Source organism: Sinocyclocheilus rhinocerous, unplaced genomic scaffold (genome assembly GCF_001515625.1).
Source record: "Sinocyclocheilus rhinocerous isolate Xijiao unplaced genomic scaffold, SAMN03320098_v1.1 scaffold2138, whole genome shotgun sequence".
NCBI classification, from domain to species: Eukaryota; Metazoa; Chordata; class Actinopteri; order Cypriniformes; family Cyprinidae; genus Sinocyclocheilus; species Sinocyclocheilus rhinocerous.
Genome location: NW_015656024.1, coordinates 194,094 through 217,679, shown reverse-complemented (window position 1 = coordinate 217,679; position 23,586 = coordinate 194,094). Strand labels below are relative to the sequence as shown.

Sequence of the window (23,586 nt, the reverse complement as noted above, 5' to 3'; positions counted from 1 at the left end):
AGGCTGAGCCATCAGTGATATAAGAGAAGGCTGTAAATAATGTGCATTGAATACAATCTGTGTGTAGGCTATTCAGTAAACCCATTCGTAACAAAAACATTAGGAAACAAATATGGCTTTATCAATCCTTGTTCAAACCATACAAACAGCATGCTATAGGGATGAACATTCAGAGATTGATTGCTGGTCCATGAGAAATGATCAATTCAAGCTTTAATCCAAATCTTAAACAACAAACATAGGTGATACAGACTTCAGACACGCGTCTGTGTTGGACAGAATCGGGTCAGGTTTGTTGTTTTTTTTACTGTGTCATCCTTATGCAAGTTAACCTTTAACTGGAGGTGGCCCAAAGCTTTTTGATTTACGTTTGTTGGAAATCTGCTTTGAGTTCAACAGAACTGATTTCACAAATTTTTATTTTTAGTCCTCAGGTTGTGAAGGTCACAAACAAGCGTGCATAAAGTTGTATGATCAGCCCCCTTATATAATCATTTTTGTTTTGTTTGGCTCTCTCACTGGCTTTTGAGCCAGTTGAAAAACTTTGACTATGATGAAAAGTTCAGAGGTATCGTCGTCCCAGTCTCTGCTGAAATAGAAGGCAGAGGGACACAGAACGATCTTTCAGGAAAATAGGAAATAATCTCACTGCCATGTGGCAATGGACAGCGGTATAGTTATAGCTAATGGTTAGTTTTGTTTTTAGTAGGACGCTGGAGAGCTATGAAGTCAGAACTGATGATATTAGCAGCTGTAGCCTAAAGACTCTACACACACACACACACACAGTCTTGGGCAACCTTGGTCTTTTATGATTTTCAAAATCAAAGTAGCTGTCATTGGTAAATAGAGGGTTATTTTGTCACAGTGACCACAGCACATCAAATCTAGTGCACGCAACTCTATAATCTGAAAGGACAAGGTGCCAACTGAATTGCAAAATAATGGTAAAATATATAGTGTTGCAGGAAAAAAAAAATCCTTTCCTTATTATCATTTAGCACTTTATTACTGGTATCTGCTAAGGCAAGCATTAAGGCCCGTTCACACCAAGAACATAAACTATAAAGATAACTATATTAGCGTCCACACCAGTGAACGATATCGTTATAAGTTCTAAGCGCACGCGAGTCTGCCGCTTTAAATTCTCGAGCTTGTTATGGCAGGATGGATTCTGATTGGCTGTCAATGTTTTTATTGTTCATCAGCTGGAAAAAATCGCTCTGAAAGTGATTCCAACTATATAGTTTCTCTGTGACTTTATCGTTATAGTTGTGGTGTGGACTCTGCTATTCTTTAATATTGAGAACGATTTTTAGAACTATATCTTTATCGTTATCTTTATAGTTATCGTCCTTGGTGTGAACGGGCCTTTAGTATTATATTGCACAGACTTAATGTTTGTATGCTAGTGTGCTATTCTAAACTCAGCCTAAAATTGCACACTGAGTAGGTACAAAATTTGGATTTGAACTTACTAAAATAAAGTTCAAATTCTATCATAGTTAATAAATTAATAAGGTATGTTCTATATAGAATGAATCTGAATGAAATTCAGACATACTACATCATAAATCCTCTCCTGTGGCCTCATGGGATAAAACGTCCATTGAACGCGCACCTCAGAATCTCGTCGGAAGCAGTAGGTCATCTAGGTACTTTTAGCCTACTGTTTTTCGAATACTGTGAATTCGGACACACTACTTTTGTCATACTGTTTTTCGCATACTATATATTAGGGAAGTATTCGATTTCAGATGCAGTGCAAGTGTTATGGTGTGTTCAAGTCCTCCTGGGAAGTTTGTATTTGCGAAAGTCATAATTCGCATATCAGTTGCGTTCAAGTCACTTTGGTCGAAGCAAAGATGGCGATTTATCTTTTGGAGATTTAAAAAATTCTACAAGAAAAAAAAAGATGAATAAAACAGTGCATCAGTGTTTAGAATTTAAATTTATGAAGGTGCTGATGAATATAGTATATATAATTATTTTATAATTATTATATTATTATTATTGTGTTATACGTTTTGCAACTTATTGTTTTGTTTGATTGTAAATGAACAAAAAGTCTATTAATTCCAGCAAAAAGTCAAAAGCTGAACTTCTTTTAAAAAGTGTGCCTCTACAATTATTAATTTGGCTGATATTTAGAACAGTTATATTAATTTTTGGTTGAAAAATCGCTTTACAAATTTTAATTTGTACATTTTCTTTACGATTTACCTTTACATTTAAATTAGTTTAAATTATTTGGGCAATATTAAAGTAACCGTTTACAAGGAAATACAATTTAGTGCGAAAAGCACAAAGCATTGCAAAAAAGCATTCTGTGTGAACTGATCCTATAGGCTCACTATATTAGGAAATTCTGGAACTGTTTCGCCATTTCCCATTTTGTGGAATGCCAATCTGTTATACAGTCAAATCCAAGCCAGACAAGTATTCAAATTACCGTCTGCCTTATGCACATTTTCATAGTGTGTGGTATACTAAGATTATACAAGAGACTTTTATGGCTGCAAACTATCCTTACTTTTCCCTCCATTTTGTCAAAAACAATCTGGGAACCTCAGGTCATTCTCCTAAATCAATACTTGCTCACAAACAGTCACACATAAAGTCAAATATGGTCCATCCTGACCTATTTAAAATACTATGAAAGGATTTCTAAATATGTATTTAAAATGGTAGGCCACAGAGCCCAACTGTACTGTGCTTTCCTGTAGTACTGTTACTTTTTGTTTAACTTAAAATAAGTAACCTGATTGCCTTAAAATTGAGAGTTTATTGAAACTAACAAGTTGAGTTAATACAAAGAAAGAGACTGGCTTAATCAACTTTCAAAGTAGGCTATTATTTTATCTGAACAACATTAATTATCTAAGTTGATTTGACAAAATATATATATATATATATATATATATATATACCCGTATTGACCCGAATATAAGACGATGTTTTTTTCTTGGAAATACATCTGAAAAAATGCGGTCGTCTTATATTCAGGGTCTAGACTTTGACGTGTCAATAATACACCCACAACAATAGGTGGTTTTTTTTTTTTTTTTTTTTTTTTTTTTTAATTTTTTTACAGTGTGAATGCTTTGGACAAATGTAAGTTGCTTTGGACAAAAGTGTCTGCCAAATGCATAAATATAAATGTTCTGGAAAACTGCTTATTAATATTTGAAAAACAATCACCAAATCAAGAGTCATGAGGTGCAACGGAGGTCAAGGTCTTTTAACATATCAAATAATTTGACCTTTTTATAATAAGACAAGTTTAGTTCAGATTACAAAATATAATGGGGTCTACTTTAAAAATAAAACTTTAATAATATTTATGAATGATAAATTAATGCTATTTATAAAAAATATATATTTTAAAATAAATACTAAAACATTTTATTTAAAAAAAATATTATTAATGTATTTAATATTTGTAATATATTTATGAAAGCACTTTTTTTTTTTTTTTCAAAAAATTTCTAGTATTCAAATGTGAGGAAAATATTTTTACTTCATGGTTACACCACATGAGAGGCATTAAATTGAACATCAAAATCGAAATGGAAATTAAATCCAATAATACAAATAGAACATTTATGAATTTTGAAGATTTTTTTATCATGGTCAGTCTTACTGGTCATTTATCTTCACAGATCCTTTTGACAGATCCTAAAACTGAATGTTGCATGATGTTGTGAGCTGTGAATATAGCTGAAATGTTGTGGTATTTGAGCGCTGGGATTTATAAAAGTCTGTAACAGGTCACCCTCACCCTGCTTAATGATTAACAAGAGGAGGCCCGTAAAAGAAGTTCAAAACTGTGGGCTTCTCACTGTGAGCACCATAGCAGGCTTAGTCTAAAGAAGCAGCCATGAAACTGCTTGTGCTGTTGCTCCTTCTGGCATCAACTCATTCCTTCCCTACACAACCCACCTTTCCTGAACATCAGACAGAGAGCCGCTTACGCTTTGCTGCTCTGGATGAAGTTCGGCTTTTGGCAAATGGCCTCCTACAGCTGGGCCATAGCCTGAGGGACTTTGTGCAGAATACCAAGAGTCAAATCAAAGATATTTTCCAAAAGCTCAATATCTTTGACAAATCCTTCTACCAACTTTCTGTGCTGGCCAGTGAGATCAAGGAGGAGGAGGAGGAACTGAAGAAGACCACCGGGATCTTAAAGGCAAATAATGAGGAAATAAAGAGTCTGTCACTGGAGATCAACTCCAAAGTGGAAGATATCATAAAAGAGAGGAAGCATCTGAGGAGGCAGGTGGGAGGCTTGGAGGAGAAGTTAAGCGGCCTGTCCCAGAGTTTGCTCTCAGCTGAGCAGGTGGCTGAAATCTCCACGCTCAAGGTAAGGCAAGATCTGTAACGTTTTGGATGTCTTGGATAGAAACAGAAAATCCTCAAATGTAATTAAGCAAGATGCTTTATATGTAGGTCATTTATTCACATTTCAGGGTTGACGATTTAAGAACTGACTCTTTTTCAATTCATGATAGTGAATTTGAACTGAATTAGCCACGTGTTGGCCACATGTTGAATTGGAATTTGAAGAGGCAGGGAAGAGTTCAACAATTCCTGAAATTCAACAATAACATGAGAGAGGAATTTCTTTAGTCCAAGTTTTAGAAAAAGCATTCATATTTACAACACGATATTAAATTTTTTTTTATTTATATCATGAATGTGTATCATTCTTTTTAAACATCTGGATGGAAATCTTTCTCTAAACTAAGGTAAGCAGTGTCAAATTAGCACAGTCATATTTCCTTTTTATTTTCCACCACATTGCTTTCAGATAACGTTATTTAAAAAAAAAAAATAGTATGGACAAAATCTATTGATTATAAGTTCCTATAAGTAATCTATTGATTGCTCAGTTTCGAAGAGTTCAATTTTGAAAAGTGGAAAGGTTAAAAAGTTCAATAATATAATAAATATAAATATTCAATAAAGACATAAATATTCAACAATGAAAGATATTCCCAAAGATATAACCAAGTTTTAACCAAATTAGAGCCTTACAGGAAATGTGTTTTCTTCCCATGGTCCAAATAATAAGTTATATAGTGAAATGTACAGTATATAAATTATACATATTTTAATATTTTAGTATGTGGCATTTACAGTAGATTTATGCATTTGGATTAAATTTTTTTAGGGGGGCGTGGCAGAGTCTTAACTTTGATAAAGAATATCTCTTTGGTTTTGAGACTTTAGATTTTGCAACTTCAGGGATCTTATCTATTCACAATCAGCTTGTAACACTCCAAAGAGAACGGAAAACTTGAAATCGCATCATATGACCCCTTTAAGTTAATTTCCTTTAACCCTAAAACTCAGTGCAATGCATAATTCCTATGGCATATAACTCTGTGTCAGGTTCACAATTATGTTTGACAAAAGACCCCAAGACAGCAGGGAAAACATCTGGGACTCTAGTAGATGTGATCTCTAATTGTCTATGCCGTGCTCAGGTTTTGTTGTTGTTGTCTATTAGGAGATAATCCTGACCCAAGAAAAGAGCATCACTGATCTGCTGAAGGCTGTGAGGGAACAGAGCGAGCAGCTCAACAACCAAAGGACCAAAATCAAGGGCCTGGAAAATAAAGTACAGTATTAAGATACCAGCATGAAACTCTAGATGTCGCAGTCAAATAGGCCAAACTCAATCTGACATAATGACATCATTATCACATGGCGCAGCTGATTAGTTTCTTCACATCAGCAGCCAATGAGCTCGCTGCTCAACATTCAAATACTCTGCCAGTGCTTGCTGTAGCAGCTGCGGCATGCTTTAGAAATCCTCCACCTCCCCCAGCTCCACCTGTATAGATCTGCTATGGGGGGATTCATGTATGCTATATGGTGGTTGTTTCATATATGTGCAGCAGCAGCATTTCTTAAATGCTTACAGCAGCATGTCTGTGGATGTGTTGGCAATACCGAGTGTTAGTTCTTGCTCTGCTGCAGCAGCAGTGTAGCAGATTTATTCCGCCAAGACCAAACACATTAACATTGCCATGTATATTACCATGCTAAACTCTCAGAGAGTTATCATGACAGAAAAATATATTTTAAATCACCTGGCTTGTTGGTAAGCATGGTATTACTTAGTTAAGTGATGGGACTGTCTGCACCCAGCAGACATTAAAATAGACTAAAATACCCCATAGGCCTGCAGTGAAAGAGGAACCTGAGTCAGATACTGTATGGGATTTGGAAACCTCCTTATGAATTTTTTTTTGAGCAATTTTGAGTTTGAGTGTTTCTAAGTTTTCAATTTCTACCTAGTTCAACTCTGCACATATTCAGGAAACTGATGAAAATTTGGACAGGAAGCACCAAAGCAACAGCCTCTCAGGATATCTACCATACTTCACATCTGATGGGAGCTTCTCAAGCGGTATGGGATGCAGGAATGGTTTGCTTTGAAAAATGTTATTGCATCTGTTCAATTGTAGACCCACATATCAGGTTGTGTTTTAGATCTTCCAAAAGACTGTGGCGAGGTCTTCAGCCGAGGACAGAAATCCAGTGGCCTGTATGCCATTAAACCTCACGAGTCACAACCGTTTCTTGTGAAATGTGAATTCACTGAGGGTAAGGATAAGGCATTTTCTTTCTCAGATCTCTGATTTCTGAAAACAGCCAGAGGTGATTTCCTTCCACAGAAAAGAGATTCTCATAAAACTTTAAGATGACAGTCTCTTTGTGATATTGTCATCCACAGAGGGAATGTTCACTGTCATCCAGCGCAGACATGACGGCTCTGTGGACTTCGATCAGTCCTGGGAGAAGTATGAGGATGGATTTGGGGACTTCAGCAGTGAGCTAAATCAAGAATGTTGTGCTCATAAACCGAATGTGTTCAGTCTGTGATTATAGAGTGGAGCACAATGCAGCGCTCTGTGATTGGTGTTGAGAAGTCTGAATCTTAACGCCCTACTTTTAGTATCTTTTTACAACATAATTTCACAGTATGTCCAATTTGACCAGCATTCCTCTTTTATAATGTTGCCTTCCTTGTCCCAATATGTTCTCATGAGACATCCTGGCATAAAAACTTTCAGAAGAAATATAGTATCTGGTCACGCATGTGGTTACAGCCTTGTGTCAGAGTAGGCTATTTGGAATTCATATACTGAAATTCTGGTAGTATTGCAAAAAATTACTCCCTGCAATTAATATTAAATATTCTAAAATATTTTACTTTTAAAATTTAATGAAATTTAAATTTAAACTAAGTGGTTGAAGGTCAGTGCAAATAAGATAAACAAGCATTTACCCTTAACTAGTGAAACTAGTGGTAACCTATCAATATGATGCAGTAAAAAAAGTAAAAATGGGACATTTACACTGTGATTAGTCCAGTGAGCTCCACATGATTCAGTTTCTCCACCAGTCATCTTAATTACATTGTAATGAGTCCAACCAGGAAACCTCTCATTTAACCTTCTGAGAGCCACTTTCAGCCATGTGTTTAAATGAGTCACATTGACCTCAAGATGTCATATGCACAGTTGTACAGCTTTTGCTATTTTTGCACTACTTCCAGTACATATATATTTTTATTCATTATTTTGTTAACATTAAATTCTACATTGTTTTTACAAAGTAACTGTTTCATGGACATGACAAAGTTCCCATTGATGAGTATGAACCTATCAATATGATGCAGTAAAAAAAGTAAAAATGGGACATTTACACTGTGATTAGTCCAGTGAGCTCCACATGATTCAGTTTCTCCACCAGTCATTTTAATAACATTGTAATGAGTCCAACCAGGAAACCTCTCATTTAACCTTCTGAGAGCCACTTTCAGCCATGTGTTTAAATGAGTCACATTGACCTCAAAGCTTCGAACTTGGCTCAACCAATCAGAATCAAGGACCGGAACTATTCGTTTTATAAACATGTATTTAAAATGATCCGATGGCTTATTATTTGCTTCATGTCATGATTATGAAGGTGTCATGTCAGTCTTATGCACACCCCTTCAAGTAAAGTGTAACCAAATCACTTAATGCATTTCAAAATGCACGTTCATATTTGCTGTTCTGTAAATACTTTGAGTCAACAACAAGACATATAGGCTACTGTATTGTTTTTATCATGCGTTATTATGCCACATTAAGCGTTTTGCTGTATGGGAGGACAAGTGAAAGTTTGCGCATTGTGTTCATGGCCATCTGCTTGCCTTGTAGAACACGCACAGTTTCGCGTTAAGCGTTTTTCCATATAGAATAAACTGTCTACAGCTCTTTTATATCACTGTTTTTGTCCATTAAGCTACATTACGTGTTTTATTAATAATGATTTTCTATGGGAGGAACATTTTTAACGTGCAATTTAACGAATTGCGTTCTGGGCTCGTCTGCTTGCCTGTACTGAGTTGATCCTTTTAAAATCACTGGTAACACTTTACTTGAAGAGGTGTGCATAAGACTGACATGACACCTTCATAATCATGACATGACACATGTCATGAATATGAAGGAGGTTTTATGCATGTTTATGACAACTGTCATTAAGTGTCACAGGAGGAAAACGCTTAACGAGAGACTTTGTGCATTGCGTTCATATTCTGCTGTTCTGTAGCCACGGATTTGCGGGTCTTGTCTTTTTCTCCTACAGATGGCTTGCAGGACCCTGTACGTTACGGTACAAAATTAGTTGTAATCGTTTAATCACCACAGAGTCTTGTCTCCATTGGCAACACGCAAGGTTTGTGTTGATTGCAAGTGACGTCGCAGGTATCGGAGAGTGCAAGTGGCGATTGCAAGTGACTTCGTAAGTTAGTTTATTGTTTCTTGTCTTCACCACCTGGCTACTGTTGTAAAATGTTGAGAGATTCAAACAAAAAGTATTCAATAAATAGAACAAAATAAAAAAGACTGCAAGTGACGTCGCTAGCGGAAGTGCAAGTGTCTGAGAATGCAAGCCTGAGAGTGCAAGTGCAAGGCTGCAGCCAGACCCTTCTCGAATTTCTAACATCTTATGTAATAAATGGTAAAAAAAAAAAAATAGCAATAAAATCAGAGGAATTTTCAGCGGAACATACATAGTGAAAGAGAGGGAGAGAGAGCAATAGCAATGATGTTCATAGCTGATGCAGCATCGCCCTCTGTTGAGCACTGCCAATAATTGCAGTCATTTTCAATTAAAGTTCAGTAAAACAGTACATACAGTAGAGCTGTGTTAACTCTACATGCAAATTGGTGCCATTTGGGCAACAGAAATATTTACAAAATGATAAATGATTGTTTTTTTTATCATTTCAAAAGACTACAATGAGGGAAATCATATTTTCCTGAAGTTTTCCTTTTCCTCATGTAGGTACCAAGGCTGTAATTGTCATACACACACCACGGAGAGCTGTGCATGTGCCAAGAACAAAAAAATTTTTTTTCTGTAAATTGATCTTTATGATTGTATCCTATAACAGAGCTAATATGTGTATTTGGTACAACTTTAACCACAGGCACCAATGCTAAAAGCTGGAGTCACGATCATAAAACCTGGCCAGTTGGAGCACTAAGATGAACTTATTTCCTTTCCAGACTGCCAAACAGCTAAACAGATAATGTAGAGACAGAAACTGCATATAAAAATTGGGAATAGGACAGAAACTAATAAAGTTAAAGTATATTTTATTTCCATAAAAAAGACAGAATTGGATTCATTGGTCACACTTTAGTTTGGAGACCACTATTAACTATCTATTAACAATGAACTTTGCCTCAATAAACTCCTAATCTGCTGCTTATTAATACTTAAGTTAGTTGTTAAGTTTAGGAATGGGGTTAAGAGATCTAAAATATGGTCGTGCAGAATAAGACATTAATATGTGCTTTATAATTACTAATAAACAGCTAATATACTAGTGTGCTAATAGGCAACTAGTTAATAGTGAGAATTTGTCCCTAAACTAAAGTGTTACCGATTTATTTTATATTTTATTTTATGTAACACATCAAAATGTGTGGTATATGTGCTGATATTCAGAAGAAATCAATCAAATTTAATAAAATGTGACCAACTTCAGTATCCTGTTAATCAGTAATAAAAAAAAAATGGGGACACGTATGTAGTTCAGTCATGAAACTCTAGATGGTGCATCTGATAGGTCCTGCAAGGAATCACATCTTCACTACATGGCATAAAAAGTTTGGTTCAGTGTTTGTTGTAATCAAGTCTTGCAGCACACTGTCAGAAACCCTCTACCTCCCCCAGCTCCACCTGTCTAGATCTACTATAGGTAACTTTTGTAAAATTTGACATTTGTGTGGCAGCAGTATGTCTTGCATGCTCATAGCAGCTTGTCTGTGGATGCATTGGCATTAGCAATTCTCCGTACTTGCTCTGTAGCAACAGCAGCGTAGCAAATTTATCTGCCAAGAGCAAATACATTATCACTGTAAAAACAGAAAATCCACAGTGTGAGCCTTTTTTGTATCTGAAAGATCTTTTTTCCTTTCTTTTCCCAACTGACCTGGTCTTGTTGCAGTAAGAACTTCCCTGGGTCTTTTTTTATTCGGTTCATTCTGGAGCCAGCTAAACCACCTGTTACGATCAACACATCAACGCAGAAATTTCATCCTTAAGGATTGTAGAGGTGCTGCAGTCAAAACCCAAACCCCTCTTATACTGCCCCCAAACGCCACCCAGTTATCAAGCTATATGGCACGTTTTTCATTAGCCATGGATCTTGAATGATCCTGGGCGATTTAGCATATGTCAAAACAACTCACGTAGCGTTTACAGGCAGATCATCCCAGGCTTATTCACTCAGCATCAGCTCTATTTAGCTTCTGAGTAAATGCTGAGTAAATACCGCACATGAATGAGGCCTCGCTGGTCATCTTATGCATCTGCCTCAACAGGCCTCTGGAGGCGAGCTTGTCTGACAGTGATCTCCATGCACATGTGTGAGAAGCGGTCTTCGGTTACCAAGTTTATTTTTAGCCCGTTAACGGCCTCAGTCCAACTCTGGGGAATGCCATAAGGGCACAAGGCTTTTCCTCCTTCTCCTCCTGTCCCAGTCACTCTCTCTCTCTCCTCTGAGAGGAGCTAACAGCTTCTCCTTCATTCTTCCTCAACGGACTGGAGCAATGAACGATAGTCCCTTGCAAGTGCTGACTTTGCCTACTTCTCCGTACCCTGACCAGAGGCCCGGAACCAATGGCCTGAGGAAGAAGACCCATGTTTTCCAGTCTGAAAAGTACTACCTGCACAACTTCATTCAATGCATCTTCTCCTCCATCGACCTGCGGGACAGGCAGGGCTCCACTATGGTGGTGGGTGGAGATGGACGCTACTTCAATTCGACTGCCATTCAGGTCATAGTGCAGATGGCTGCCGCTAATGGGGTCAGTTGCGATTCTTACAGTATGTTTTCTTATGAGGAACCCTACACTGAACAAATTCAGTGTAGAATCAGTTTTCACTCAGAAATGATTACATTTCACAAATAATTTGAAGTGGTAAGTAACACATTGAATGAACTTTGAAATTTTGAAGCAGAAAGAATAAAAAAGTATTAGTATATAGTATATTTTCATGTAAAACAAACTCCAATAATCTTTGAAAATCATTTTTTATGCTTCTGAATCTCACACATCCTTATAGACACCTGTCATTCAAATGCATCATTTCACCTGCACGGTATCTTTTGTGGTAAATTGTACTTTATGTTCCTATATTTTGATGGCAAGAAATAGGGAAGAAGCTTTAATGGAGCTAGTTTGTTGCTCACCACTTTCCAGTTCTAAATTTGCCGCAAAATATATTTATTCTTGACGCAGTCGCAAGATTTTTAATTTTGCCAATTAGATTTGGCACAGGCGGAAAAAAACATGCTGAGTGAAGTGCAATACTAGAGCAGATACTTGAGTTGTGCTCAGCTTTGGCCTCCATTCGGATGTTATAAGCAATTGAAAGTCTAGATATACCTTGTGTTTTAATGAAAGAGTTTATTATAACATTCTTTAATTTCCAGCTGAAATTTATTTGAAAGCTTTATTTTGATAGTCCACTTTATACATTCTACTAACTATGAGCAACTTTGCAACTTCATGTCAACTAACTCCCATTAATTTTCAACGTCTATAACCAACTCTCATTAGTGTATTATAAGACTGTTAGGCTAGGGTTAGTTGACATGTACTTCCAGAGATACTTATATAGTTAGTAGAATGTCTGTTGGGGGACCATCAAAATAAAGTGTTAGCAGGTTTTAAACAGGCAATCTACTGATACTCTAATGACTGCTAGTTGACATGTAGTTGCAAAGTTATGAAGAAAAATCTATATATTATTTCCCAGTTACAGGTGGTGTTTTATTTAACATGGGCTGGTGAATTTCTCAGGTGGGTCGTGTTGTGATCGGTCAGAATGGCATCATGTCGACGCCCGCTGTGTCGTGTGTGATCAGGAAGATCAAAGCTATCGGTGGCATTATTCTCACAGCCAGTCACAACCCTGGAGGACCTGACGGAGACTTCGGCATCAAATTCAATACTGCCAGTGGAGGTAAAATGGCTCACGTGTGATTATGAAGATGAAGGAAAGATGTCATATTTCACTCAAAAATCAATGACAGAAATAAGATATGTACCTAAAATGAGGCTCAAGTTATGATCATAAAGCATTATTTCCTAGTGACTTTGTTTTTGTGGCAGTTTAGCATGATTCCACTCAAATTATTCTATTATACTATTCATATGATATTTTACATTAGAGTTAATTTGTATATTTCAAAATTGTCAGTGTTGATTTTCATTATGTTCCCATTACTGTAATGCAGTATATTTAATTTAATAATTTAATTTAATTTAATTTAACGAAAAGTAAAATAATATTATTAAGTCATTGAAAAGCCCACATTGATCTTTATAATACACTATCATTCAAAAGTTTGGAGTCAGTAAGTTTTGTTTTTTTAAATTAAAAACGTTTTAAAGAAACTTTTAATCCGCAAGAATGCATTAAATTGATGAAAAGTAAAAGTAAAGACATTCGTAATGTTACTGAAAATTCTATTTCAAATAAATGCTAAAATCCTGAAAAAAAAGTCAATATTTCCACAAAAACATCCCAATTGTTTTCATAATTGATAAAAATTAGGAATGTTTCCTAAGCAGCAAATCAGCATATTAGAATGATTTCTGAAGGATCATGTGACACTGAAGACTGGAGTAATGATGCTGAAAATTCAGCTTTGACATCATTAAAATAAAAAATAGTTATGTTAAATTGTAATAATTTTAACACAATATTACAGTTTTTCTGTATTTTAAATTTTTTGATTGTGTGTGTGTGTGTGTGTGTGTGTTTAAAAACAATACACACAATTTAAAATAAATGCAAAATTTTTGGTTTTACTATAATAAAAAATTAGGGAATGAAATGTACTCAATTTTCATGAAGAAGTCACAATATAAATGTAATGTAAGCTTCATTTTCTTCAAGCAATTTATATATATATATATATATATATATGGGGTGAAATCTAAATATGAACCTTCTTCACAGATCAAATAACATAAAGTAGACCCAGTCTTACAACATCTGCTTTAATGAACTGTTTTATTTGAGTTCTTGATAATTCCTCCATACAGGTCCAGCACCAGAGGCTGTCACGAATAAAATCTTCCAGTTGAGCAGAACCATAGAGGAGCTTGCCATCTGTCCTGAACTCAGAGTCGATCTGGGGACTATCGGCAAGCAGTCCTTCGACCTGGAGAACAAATTCAAACCTTTTACAGGTGACAACATGTGCAACTTCTGAGCTGTTGATATCATCTTTTTAAGAGCTATGAACAGAATGGATGCATGTCCTGTCAATATTCTGTCATGGCAGTGGAAATTGTGGATCCAGTCGAATCCTATGCCAACTCACTGAGGAACATCTTCGATTTCGCTGTTCTAAAGGAGCTTCTGTCCGGAGACAACCACATACAAATCCGTTTAGATGCCATGCATGGAGGTGAGGAACCATATTTCTTTCCACTGATACAGAAACGGACTGATATAGCCATTGAGTTACCACCACAGCCAACGCTTCATCAAGACCATTTCCCACATTTTGAAAAGAGCCTTTAGAGTAGCAGCTGCATCTACTTAATGGACTAAGATGCTTCCATGTGTGCCAGTTGGACAGGGATGAATTTAGGCTCGCATTGCTGCCCGCTTCTGTGCGAGATTGAGTTTCCATGAATGTGCAGTGATCTGAATGATTAAGACGAGCCATCTGACATAACACTAAAACCAAGCATGGCTCTCCACTTTCAAGGAGTAACACCATCCCACATTGATGAGCCCCTTGAAATTAAAGGAATCTTCTGCATTCATGCATGTTGTTATTTGAGCTGTAAAGTTGACTAGGTGGATTAAAGCAGCACTATGTAACTTTTTCTGTGTTCACAATTTGCTAAATGTATATAATGAGCGAGTACATCATGAATTCATCTTCCAAATAAGTACTTATATTTGCACTATTGTAGCCTGGTCGGGTCGTCACCGCTGCGGAGTAACACATACCTGCGTGAATCGCCATAGACATAAACTTAGAGAAGTAGCTCCGGTTGGAATGTTCTTCCGCGGGATGTGTGCAGTTCTGTTTATTAACCGCTAGAGCGCCAAAAGTTACATAGTGCTGCTTTAACTGCTGTGCTTACAAATGTAGCTGTGTGTAGAGTTTGCTTCACGTAACCAGTTCTTTGCAAGTAGTTATTAGTATGCTTGCATTAATACAAAAGATTTAGGTTTACATGCTTTGCATGGTTGTTAAAGGTATAGTTCATCCATAAATAAAAATTCTGTCATCATTTACTTATCTTCATTTAGATGTTTTGAAAAATCTCTCTCTATGTATATTTTGTTCATTAATTGAAGTGAAAATTGGGGTCCAATTATGTTTTCACTCCAACACGCTTATATTCTTTTCTGTTGTATAGGTTTGTAATGAGGGTGAATAGATGATGACAGAAGTTTTAGATCGTTTACAAATGGATATAACTTTGCAGGGTTAGTGAATGATTTAGCATTTGTTTTTTTGTTTTTTTTAAGTACTTCTGTCGTTTATGGTAAACTAAAATATAATTTTAATGTAATTTCTGTTTAAATGTGTATGTCATGTATTTAAATATATTTAATATAGTATTATATTTACTATATTTTAAATTAAATATTATGTGTAATTATGAAGTAGAAATTTAGTTCATTTAAAATATTAACTTTAATATTTTAGTATAGTATAGTTTTATTTTAGTTAATATAGTTTTTTTTTTTTTTTTTTACAGTGTAGTTAAAATATGTCATTGACATGTGATTTACTATGTTAGTCTTCATCAAAATAAGCATACTTCTTAAACACAACAAAACAAATTGTGTACTTAAGTGTAAGAAACATCTTGAAAGTGTACTCTCTTTAAATACATTTAAGTGGCCTTATATTGAATTAATATGATATCATCATATCTGTACACTTCTATTTGAAATATACTTCTAAGATTTGAAGTGCAGATTCAATAAAATTAAGTGCACTTCTTTTTTCACAAGGGTAATATAGGTTTTTACGTCTATGGTAATTCCTTTAATTGAATTTTAACAGTCCAGTATTTCTTATGTCTGCAGGGTTTATAAATGTTTTAATAAAGGGCTTAATAAGGTTTTATAGAAATTAGCTTAGTTTAATAAAATTGAATCTATGAAAATGCTCTAACTGTGTCTACACCTTTTCAGTGCTAATTTTTCACTCCGTGTCTTTAGTAAATCCGGACAGTAGTTTTTAAATGCCTAAATGGCCATTGGTCTTCTATTCTATTGCATTAAAAGTGCTGTATGTGTTTTTTAAAATTATTATTATTATTTTTTTTAACTGTGCTTAAGAATAAAAGTATCATAATATGTATGCAGATATTTTGGAAACATGGTAAGTTCACATACCTGTTTCTCCAAAAAACAACTCTCCTACAATTATTCTACTTTTGAAATGTGCATTCTGTTTGGCAGTGTCTGTATTTGTTTTGATCTGTGCGATTTCATTCATTGCCAACACACCCTGGGTTGCCAGTTGATGGAAAACACAGCATATTGCAGCCACTGAAGCCAGCAAATGAATTGAAAGTGACGTGACGTGACATGTGGCCAAGTATGGTGACCCATACTTGGAATTAGTGCTCTGCATTTAACCCATCCAAAGTGCGCACACACACAGCAGTGAACACACACACACCCGGAGCAGTGGGCGGCCATTTTTGCTGCGGCACCCGGGGAGCAGTTGGGGGTTCGGTGCCTTGCTCAAGGGCACCTCAGTCGTGGTATTGAAGGTGGGAGAGAGCGCTGTACATTCACTCCCCTCACCTACAATCCCTGCCAGTACGAGACTCGAACACGCAACCTTTGGGTTACGAGTTCGACTCTCTAACCATTAGGCCACGACTTCCCCAGTGGGGGGAATCTTTCCCATTGGGTCAGAGATCATAGATTCTGCCCAACCTAAAAAGCCTTGGCATCCATCTGAAAAGCTCTATGACCAGAGGCATATTGAAATGCGTATAAATCAGCTCAACAACTTACAGTGTAAGGCTTGTTACCTTCCATTGTCAGTTACTCTTGTTACTGTTGCATGTCCTCAATCTGGCAACCCGTATGAGCATCCAGTCTTACAGCAGGAGGAGGGAGCGGGAGAAAAAAACTTTCTCCAATATTTTGATTTGGACTTCAGTAACCATTTCAATATTACATACTGCACCTTTAAAAGCACTGACTCTTTTGGTTCTGCAGTGACTGGGCCATATGTGAAGAAGATCCTGTGTGAGGAGCTGGGCTCCCCTGCAAATTCAGCCATCAACTGTGCACCTCTGGAGGACTTTGGAGGTGGCCACCCAGACCCCAACTTGATCTATGCCGCTGACCTTGTTGAGACGATGAAGAGCGGACAGTATGACTTCGGAGCTGCTTTTGATGGTGACGGTGTAGGTGTTGAGACATTGAGATCGATGTTGCTGTACGACCTTTGACCCAAGCAGATGTGCTCAAGTGACAGTCAGCATAACATTTTCTTGACCCTGGCCTCACTCTCTCTCTCTCTCTCTTTCTAGGAGCGTAATATGATCCTGGGGAAGCACGGCTTCTTCGTAAACCCCTCCGACTCAGTTGCCGTCATCGCTGCGAACATCTTCTGCATTCCTTACTTCCAGCACACAGGAGTAAGAGGCTTTGCTAGGAGTATGCCCACCAGTGCCGCTCTGGACATGTGAATATTACTCCTAAACGTTTCACACTGTGTAGATGTGTACTTAACAGGACCAGCAGCATCTCCACTCACTCTGCTGTTTTATCCAGGGTGGCCAGAGCCACCAAGATCCAGCTGTATGAGACCCCAGCCGGATGGAGGTATTTTGGGAGCTTGATGGACGCAGGTCGTCTCTCGCTGTGTGGGGAGGAAAGTTTTGGCACAGGTAATGAATGTACCACACATAGACTGTAAAAAAACACTGAATTCTATACATAAACTACATTTTGAGCATCCAGTACAGTTTCAATGTGACAACAAAATATTTCATATTATTTTAAATCATTGGAACATAAAAATGGCCTCAGTTAAAGAAACTCCTCTTCTCTCTATAGGTTCTGATTATATTCGAGAGAAGGATGGGCTCTGGGCAGTGCTAGCATGGATGTCCATCCTAGCAGCGAGGAGGCAAAGTGTAGAAGACATTATGACAGACCACTGGAGAACCTACGGGAGGAACTACTACACCAGGTGCACTATCAGCAAAAGATGCCGTCTACATACAGTCTAGACTCTAGTCAGACATTTGATTGACGACATGTTTATACTTGACAGATTTGACTATGAGGAAGTGGATTTAGATGCGGCTGTGGAGATGATGCTGGATCTGGAGCTGATGATTTCAGACAGGGCATTCATAGGGCAAGTGTTTACTGTGGGGGAAAAGAAATACCAAGTGGAGGCGGCAGACAATTTTGAGTACAGTGACCCTGTGGATGGAACCATTTCACGAAACCAGGTAATATAGTGGATCCTCTTTGTTGAGTCAGTATGAAAAGATCAGCAAAAAAGCAGGCATTTGTCACAGGGATACTGTTATTAACATGTAAACATTCCCTGTAGGGTTTGCGGATTGTTTTTAAAGGAGGTTCTCGCATAATCTTTCGTCTCAGTGTGAGCGATAGTTTCGGAGCCACAGTTCGTCTGTATATCGACAGTTATGAGAAAGATATAAACAAGCTCTTTCAGGACCCACAGGTAAACTATGACTTCTTTTTTATAGGGAACTTATACTTCTAAAATTTGATGTTTCTTACGAAGTGCTGGGTAGTAACTGATTACATGTAATCTGGATTACGTAATCGGATTCCAAAAAGGAGGTACTTGTAATTAGATTATATTAAAGAGGTCATATGATGCGATTTCAATTTTTCCTTTCTCTTTGGAGTGTTACAAGCTCTTGGTGCATAAAGAAGATCTGTAAAGTTGCAAAGACTAAAGTCTCAAATCCAAAGAGATATTCTTTATAAAAGTTAAGAGTCAACCACGCCTACCTAAAACGGCTCGTTCTAACACGCCCCCACATGTTTACATCACGATGTGGGAAGATTTGCATAACGCCGCCCAAATGTTCACACAAAGAAAGAAGGCGTAACTTTTATTCTCGCTGTAGTATTGTTGTTGCCACCGCCGCCATATTGTGAAGGCGCTGTGTTTAGTTGTGAAAGCGAAACTACTTTGTTTGGTCTTCCAACGCATTTCAGGAAGGCGGGGCATAGAGGAGAAACAATAATGTACAGTATGTGGAAAATAATGTGTTTTTTTAACCTTAAACCGCATAAACACATTGCATTACACCAAATACACAAAATAATGTTCTTTTTAGCAACATCATATGACCCCTTTAATACTCATAATAAGACTACAATTACTTTTTTATTGATTACATGACACAATAGCAAATTAATTGTTGATCTTTTTCATTTCTTTTTCAGAACTTTTAAGTGTTTTCCTAACATTTCAACACTGCATCCACTACTGATGAACACATTACTTTTTATTTGAATTATAATTCAGTCGGTTATTTAACCATGTTTTACTATGCCTTTCAGTGTTGCCAAGTCTGCGGTTTTTCCGCGGAATTGGGCTACTTTAACACTGTTGCCGTGGGTTGTTTTTAATGTCCGCAGGTTGAAGCGACTCCAATAACATATTTATCCCCTGGAATCCGAATTTTAGCAGGGGAACCCCGCCAAAAAACGTGTATTTTTACCCCGCGGAACGTGATTTTTAACTGGGGAACCCCTCGAAACGCAATTGGGCTAGTTTTGAGTAGCGATTGGGCGGGTTTTCTGGTGAAGACCTGGCAACCCTGATGTCTTTAGAAGGCTTTTGTCTTTCAAACACATTAAAATGCACAAATTTACATTATTTCTTATTTACATATAATGCAGGGATTGCCAAACATTTTTGTCAGCCAAATCTCTTTTCACCAAATAAATTTACTTGAAGTACCCCAGAGATTTTAAGGTAGTAAGTTAGTAATTAAGTAACACGTGTGCATGTTCACGGTTCTCTTACGTTAGTTAATGGTAACATGACATGCAGGTAAACAAAAATTAAAAAAAAAAAAATTTTCTTACTGTTTTTTTTTTCAGCTGCTTACACACAACATTTTTACTTGTCACAGAATTTCTGAAACCAGACACTCAAACACCAGAACCACACGCCAAATCTGCAAAACCATACACTAATTCTTGGCCTTTGACTTCAATTTCATAAAACACTTTTTGCAAAACACAACACACAATTCTCTATGTAACACACAAAAATCTAACAGGAATTGATATTATAGCAAAGGTGTTTGCAAATGTTTGCTTTTGAGATATGTTTGTGATATTTTGAATGCAGTGCTTCATTTTGCAATTCGTGGATTTGTGTGTAAAGTTTTGAGAAAAAAAAGAGGCAAAGTTTTGAAAATGTGTGTTTTATCTTGATTGTTGTTACTTAGGCCTATATTTTACATTTTTTATTAATTATTAGTTTTCATAAAACTCACAAACCCCCTGCAGTTCCTTAACGCACTTCATGTTGTTAATTACAACAAGTGCAATTTATTTTCTTTCTCTTTGCATTTTTATATCAATATGGTCATGCAAGATTATGCTAATGAAATCAATATTTACATTTAGCAGACAATATGATAAACAGGTTAGGTCAAAAGTAGGCTAATATGTAAGTAATCAAAAAGTCTGTTTATGTTAGGCCAAAGACTAAAGAATACCATTAAAGGGACTTTGGTTAAGGCCCGTTCACACCAAGCACGATAACTATAAAGATAACGATAAAGATATAGTTCTAAAAATCGTTCTCAATATTAAAGAATAGCATAGTTCACACCACAACTATAACGATAACGATACAGAGGAACGATATCGTTGTGATCACTTTCAAAACGATTTTCTTTCCAGCTGATGAACGATAAAACACTGACAGACAATCAGAATCCATCCTGCTGTAACGAGCTCAAGAATTTAAAGCGGCAGGCGCATGTGCGCTTAGAATAAACAGACGATATCGTTCGCTGGTGCGGACGTTAATATCGTTATCGTTATAGTTATCGTTCTCGCTGTGAACGGGGCTTTAGGCCTACTTAAAATCATAGACTGTAAATGTGTAATGTAGTGTATTACGTTACTAACTACAATTTTTGTCATGTAAATTTAGAATCAGTTACGGACTACCCAGCACTGTTAAATGCGTAGCCTAGGAGCAAAAAATGTTTGGATTAATAAGTTGTTTTGTTTTTCTGTCACAGGTGGCGCTGGCGGAGCTCGTCACCATTGCCCTGCAGCTTTCACAGATACATGAAAGAACCGGGCGAAGAGGCCCTACTGTTATTACATGATTATATTAAATGTCATCTTTACATTTCAGTTTTTTTAATAAACATTGCTATCCGCGAAAAGTGTAACTGCAGCATGTGCAGACGTTCTCGAATCCTTCACTGTCACCATTGCTTAGCTTATGAATATTAATTACGCCACTTGACGCTTCAGGAAGGTTGCCCAGCAACGTGCCCATGACATATTTAATATTCATGAGCCAACCACTGACGAAAGTTGTATTCGTGAATGTGCTGCCCAACAACGACATGCACTCATAAACAAGCGCTGATCTGAAGTGGAAGTGTAATATTCTGGCTGAAGTAATTGTGAAATGAGACGCAGTTGTGACTGACAGGTAACTACTGATTTTATAAAGCAGTGAAATGCGCTATTCCAGCACTGATTTGAGTGCATATGATTGATTAATTACGGGTTTTGATGTTAAGTCCTTAAAAAAGAGTTGGGTAAACTTGCTTAAATTAGACTTTGTCGTGATATTGTTATATAAATTTGATACTAAATGAATTATATGTCTGTTTAAATGGTATTGCACGGTTCTCTATGCAGCAAATTCTGAATAAATATAATCTCGGAGAGAGTTATATATTTGTATATACTGATAATAGGCATTAGGCTAATAGCTTGTACATTTCATGTTTTACTCCCCCCTAAATGTGTAGTTGAACTGCAAAATGTACCTTTAAATGGAAATAACAGTCACAAATAATGTAACGTTAACCCAAAAGCTGCATCCGGGATATTATCACCCAAGTGATAAAATCTCTCCTGAAGCTTCCTGTGAAAAAGAAACCCTGATTTTTGCAGTACTAGCATACGTCTAAACTTCTAAAAAATATACTTACTTACTAATTTAATATAATTACTATTTGTATTAATTACTGGATTAAAAAAAACAACAACTAATCAGACAAACCTCTTCCATGATCAGCAAAACTTTCCCTCAGTCTTCAACAGGTTACAGGCCACATGCACATATATTGTGATATAGTGGCCTAATTCACACTCATTGTAATCAGTTCACTTGCCTACTGCTTAAGAAATCAGTAACAATGGAAGCTTATGACCTGCTGCTGCCTTGCTCTCCATCAACACAAGTCATGAAGAAGAGCCAGGAGCTGGAGGGTAAGAATAACCCACCAACTCCACCTTTCACATCATTACAACCAGAGGTGTAAAGAGTACCTAAAAACCATACTTGAGTAAAAGTACAGATACCTTTCAGTGAAAATTACTCCAAAAAGTTGCTAATATCTTTGATACTCAGTACAACTACAAAGTATCAAAAAAGATACTCAAGTACAGTAACTAATTACATTTACTCCAATACTTTACACCTCTGATTACAACTAAATAACATTTACAAAATCGTATTATGACAATACTTTCAGTTTTTTTATTTATCTGTTCAAATACAGATTCTGAAGGTGTGGGGCTGAAGTCAAGGGAGAGGCAAGACCACTAATCTTCAGACTCTTTTACTGTCAAGTTTTGTAATAGATATCATAAAAATATAGGCTTTGTAAACAAACCGGCTCCTCTTCTTTTCAAGACAAGTGTGTAGAATTGCCTTTGAGGGGTATCTTAGCATATGGATGAAAATTGCCACCACTAACCCAGAACTTCTGATGGTAAACGAATGTAAGTGATTTGATATGACTGTATTTAAAGTGATAAAGTGGAATACTGTACATAAAAAGAGAGTATCATCAAATCTACTGTTAGTGCTTTATTTGCAATCTTTGCAACTTTTTCATTTATATTTGAGAACATCTTGCATAGATCAACTGTAATAGTATTTTTAGAGTCTGATGTGGAGATGGTCTGCCAAAATGAATTGATATTTCTCATTTTAGATTCAGATGAATTCATCAACTGTAGAGACAGATGTGCAGTCCGGTCAAATGGCAATAAGACAGATCATCTCGTTCAAGCACAGCGCAACATGTCAGTTGGTGTTACCCATTTCTACTAATTTCATACAAGCTCAGTTAAAAAATAATTAAAAATGTAGTTTAAATTAAATATAGTTTACATTTCTGAAATAAAGGGGCACTCATAATATCACACTATTCCCTTTGCTATGGACTCCTGTATAAGGTTCTCCAATTGTATCTCAGCTCCTTGTGGCACCACAATTGCAAACTACAACTTGTTTAGATTAAATAGTCATAATTATTAACTAAAAAGTTGAACAAGAAGTCATAAGTTGTACTCGTTATTTCATAATTGACATAATTAAATGTTTTACTGAAATAAAAACTAGAAATTGACTAGTCAAAAGTATTAGATGAAAAGTCAAATTTAGTCACAATTATGACTTTTTAGTTAATTATTTATGAATTATAATTTATGTTATAATTATGACTTCATGATTTTTACTTTTTGTTTTATCATTTTTTATTTAAACTTTACCTTTTGACTTTTGTCATAATTATGATTTACCAAAGCATGATTCTTATACAGTATAATGGAAATGTGCTTCCATGCAAGGACTTATTGTTATTAAAAAGCGGAATAGAAAGTATTAGTTGTAGTGTCTCTTTAAGAACTGCACTCCATAGACTGTTTCAACTTTAAATTGTACACCTCCTATAATCAATCTATGATTTTATTCAGTGGATATAATGTGCTTTACATTTACAT

At 36.3% G+C, this 23,586-nt stretch overlaps 3 protein-coding genes across 3 annotated transcripts in view; 2 read left to right on the top strand and 1 right to left on the bottom strand.

The window, feature by feature from the left end:
- Positions 1–3,755: 3,755 nt before the first annotated feature.
- On the top strand, positions 3,756–7,173 carry LOC107719284 (angiopoietin-related protein 3-like). The gene is made up of 5 exons (XM_016526677.1): positions 3,756–4,363; positions 5,513–5,623; positions 6,307–6,418; positions 6,502–6,615; positions 6,746–7,173. Exons 1-5 carry the CDS (start codon positions 3,881–3,883, stop codon positions 6,892–6,894), a joined length of 969 nt encoding a protein of 322 aa, XP_016382163.1. The 5' UTR covers positions 3,756–3,880; the 3' UTR covers positions 6,895–7,173.
- Positions 7,174–9,203: 2,030 nt separating this feature from the next.
- LOC107719272 (tyrosine-protein kinase JAK1-like) overlaps positions 9,204–23,586 on the bottom strand; it is a gene marked incomplete at its 5' end in the record, with an annotated part of 33,208 nt that continues 18,825 nt past the window's right edge. The window contains one exon of the mRNA XM_016526664.1: positions 9,204–9,217. The remainder of the gene's footprint in view (positions 9,218–23,586) is intronic.
- On the top strand, positions 11,037–22,879 carry LOC107719261 (phosphoglucomutase-1-like). Its single transcript, XM_016526643.1, has 13 exons — positions 11,037–11,384; positions 12,384–12,546; positions 13,635–13,781; positions 13,877–14,002; positions 16,804–16,994; positions 17,121–17,275; positions 17,365–17,480; positions 17,650–17,785; positions 17,870–18,053; positions 18,158–18,292; positions 20,853–21,277; positions 21,981–22,065; positions 22,332–22,879. Exons 1-11 carry the CDS (start codon positions 11,127–11,129, stop codon positions 20,940–20,942), a joined length of 1,701 nt encoding a protein of 566 aa, XP_016382129.1. The 5' UTR covers positions 11,037–11,126; the 3' UTR covers positions 20,943–21,277; positions 21,981–22,065; positions 22,332–22,879.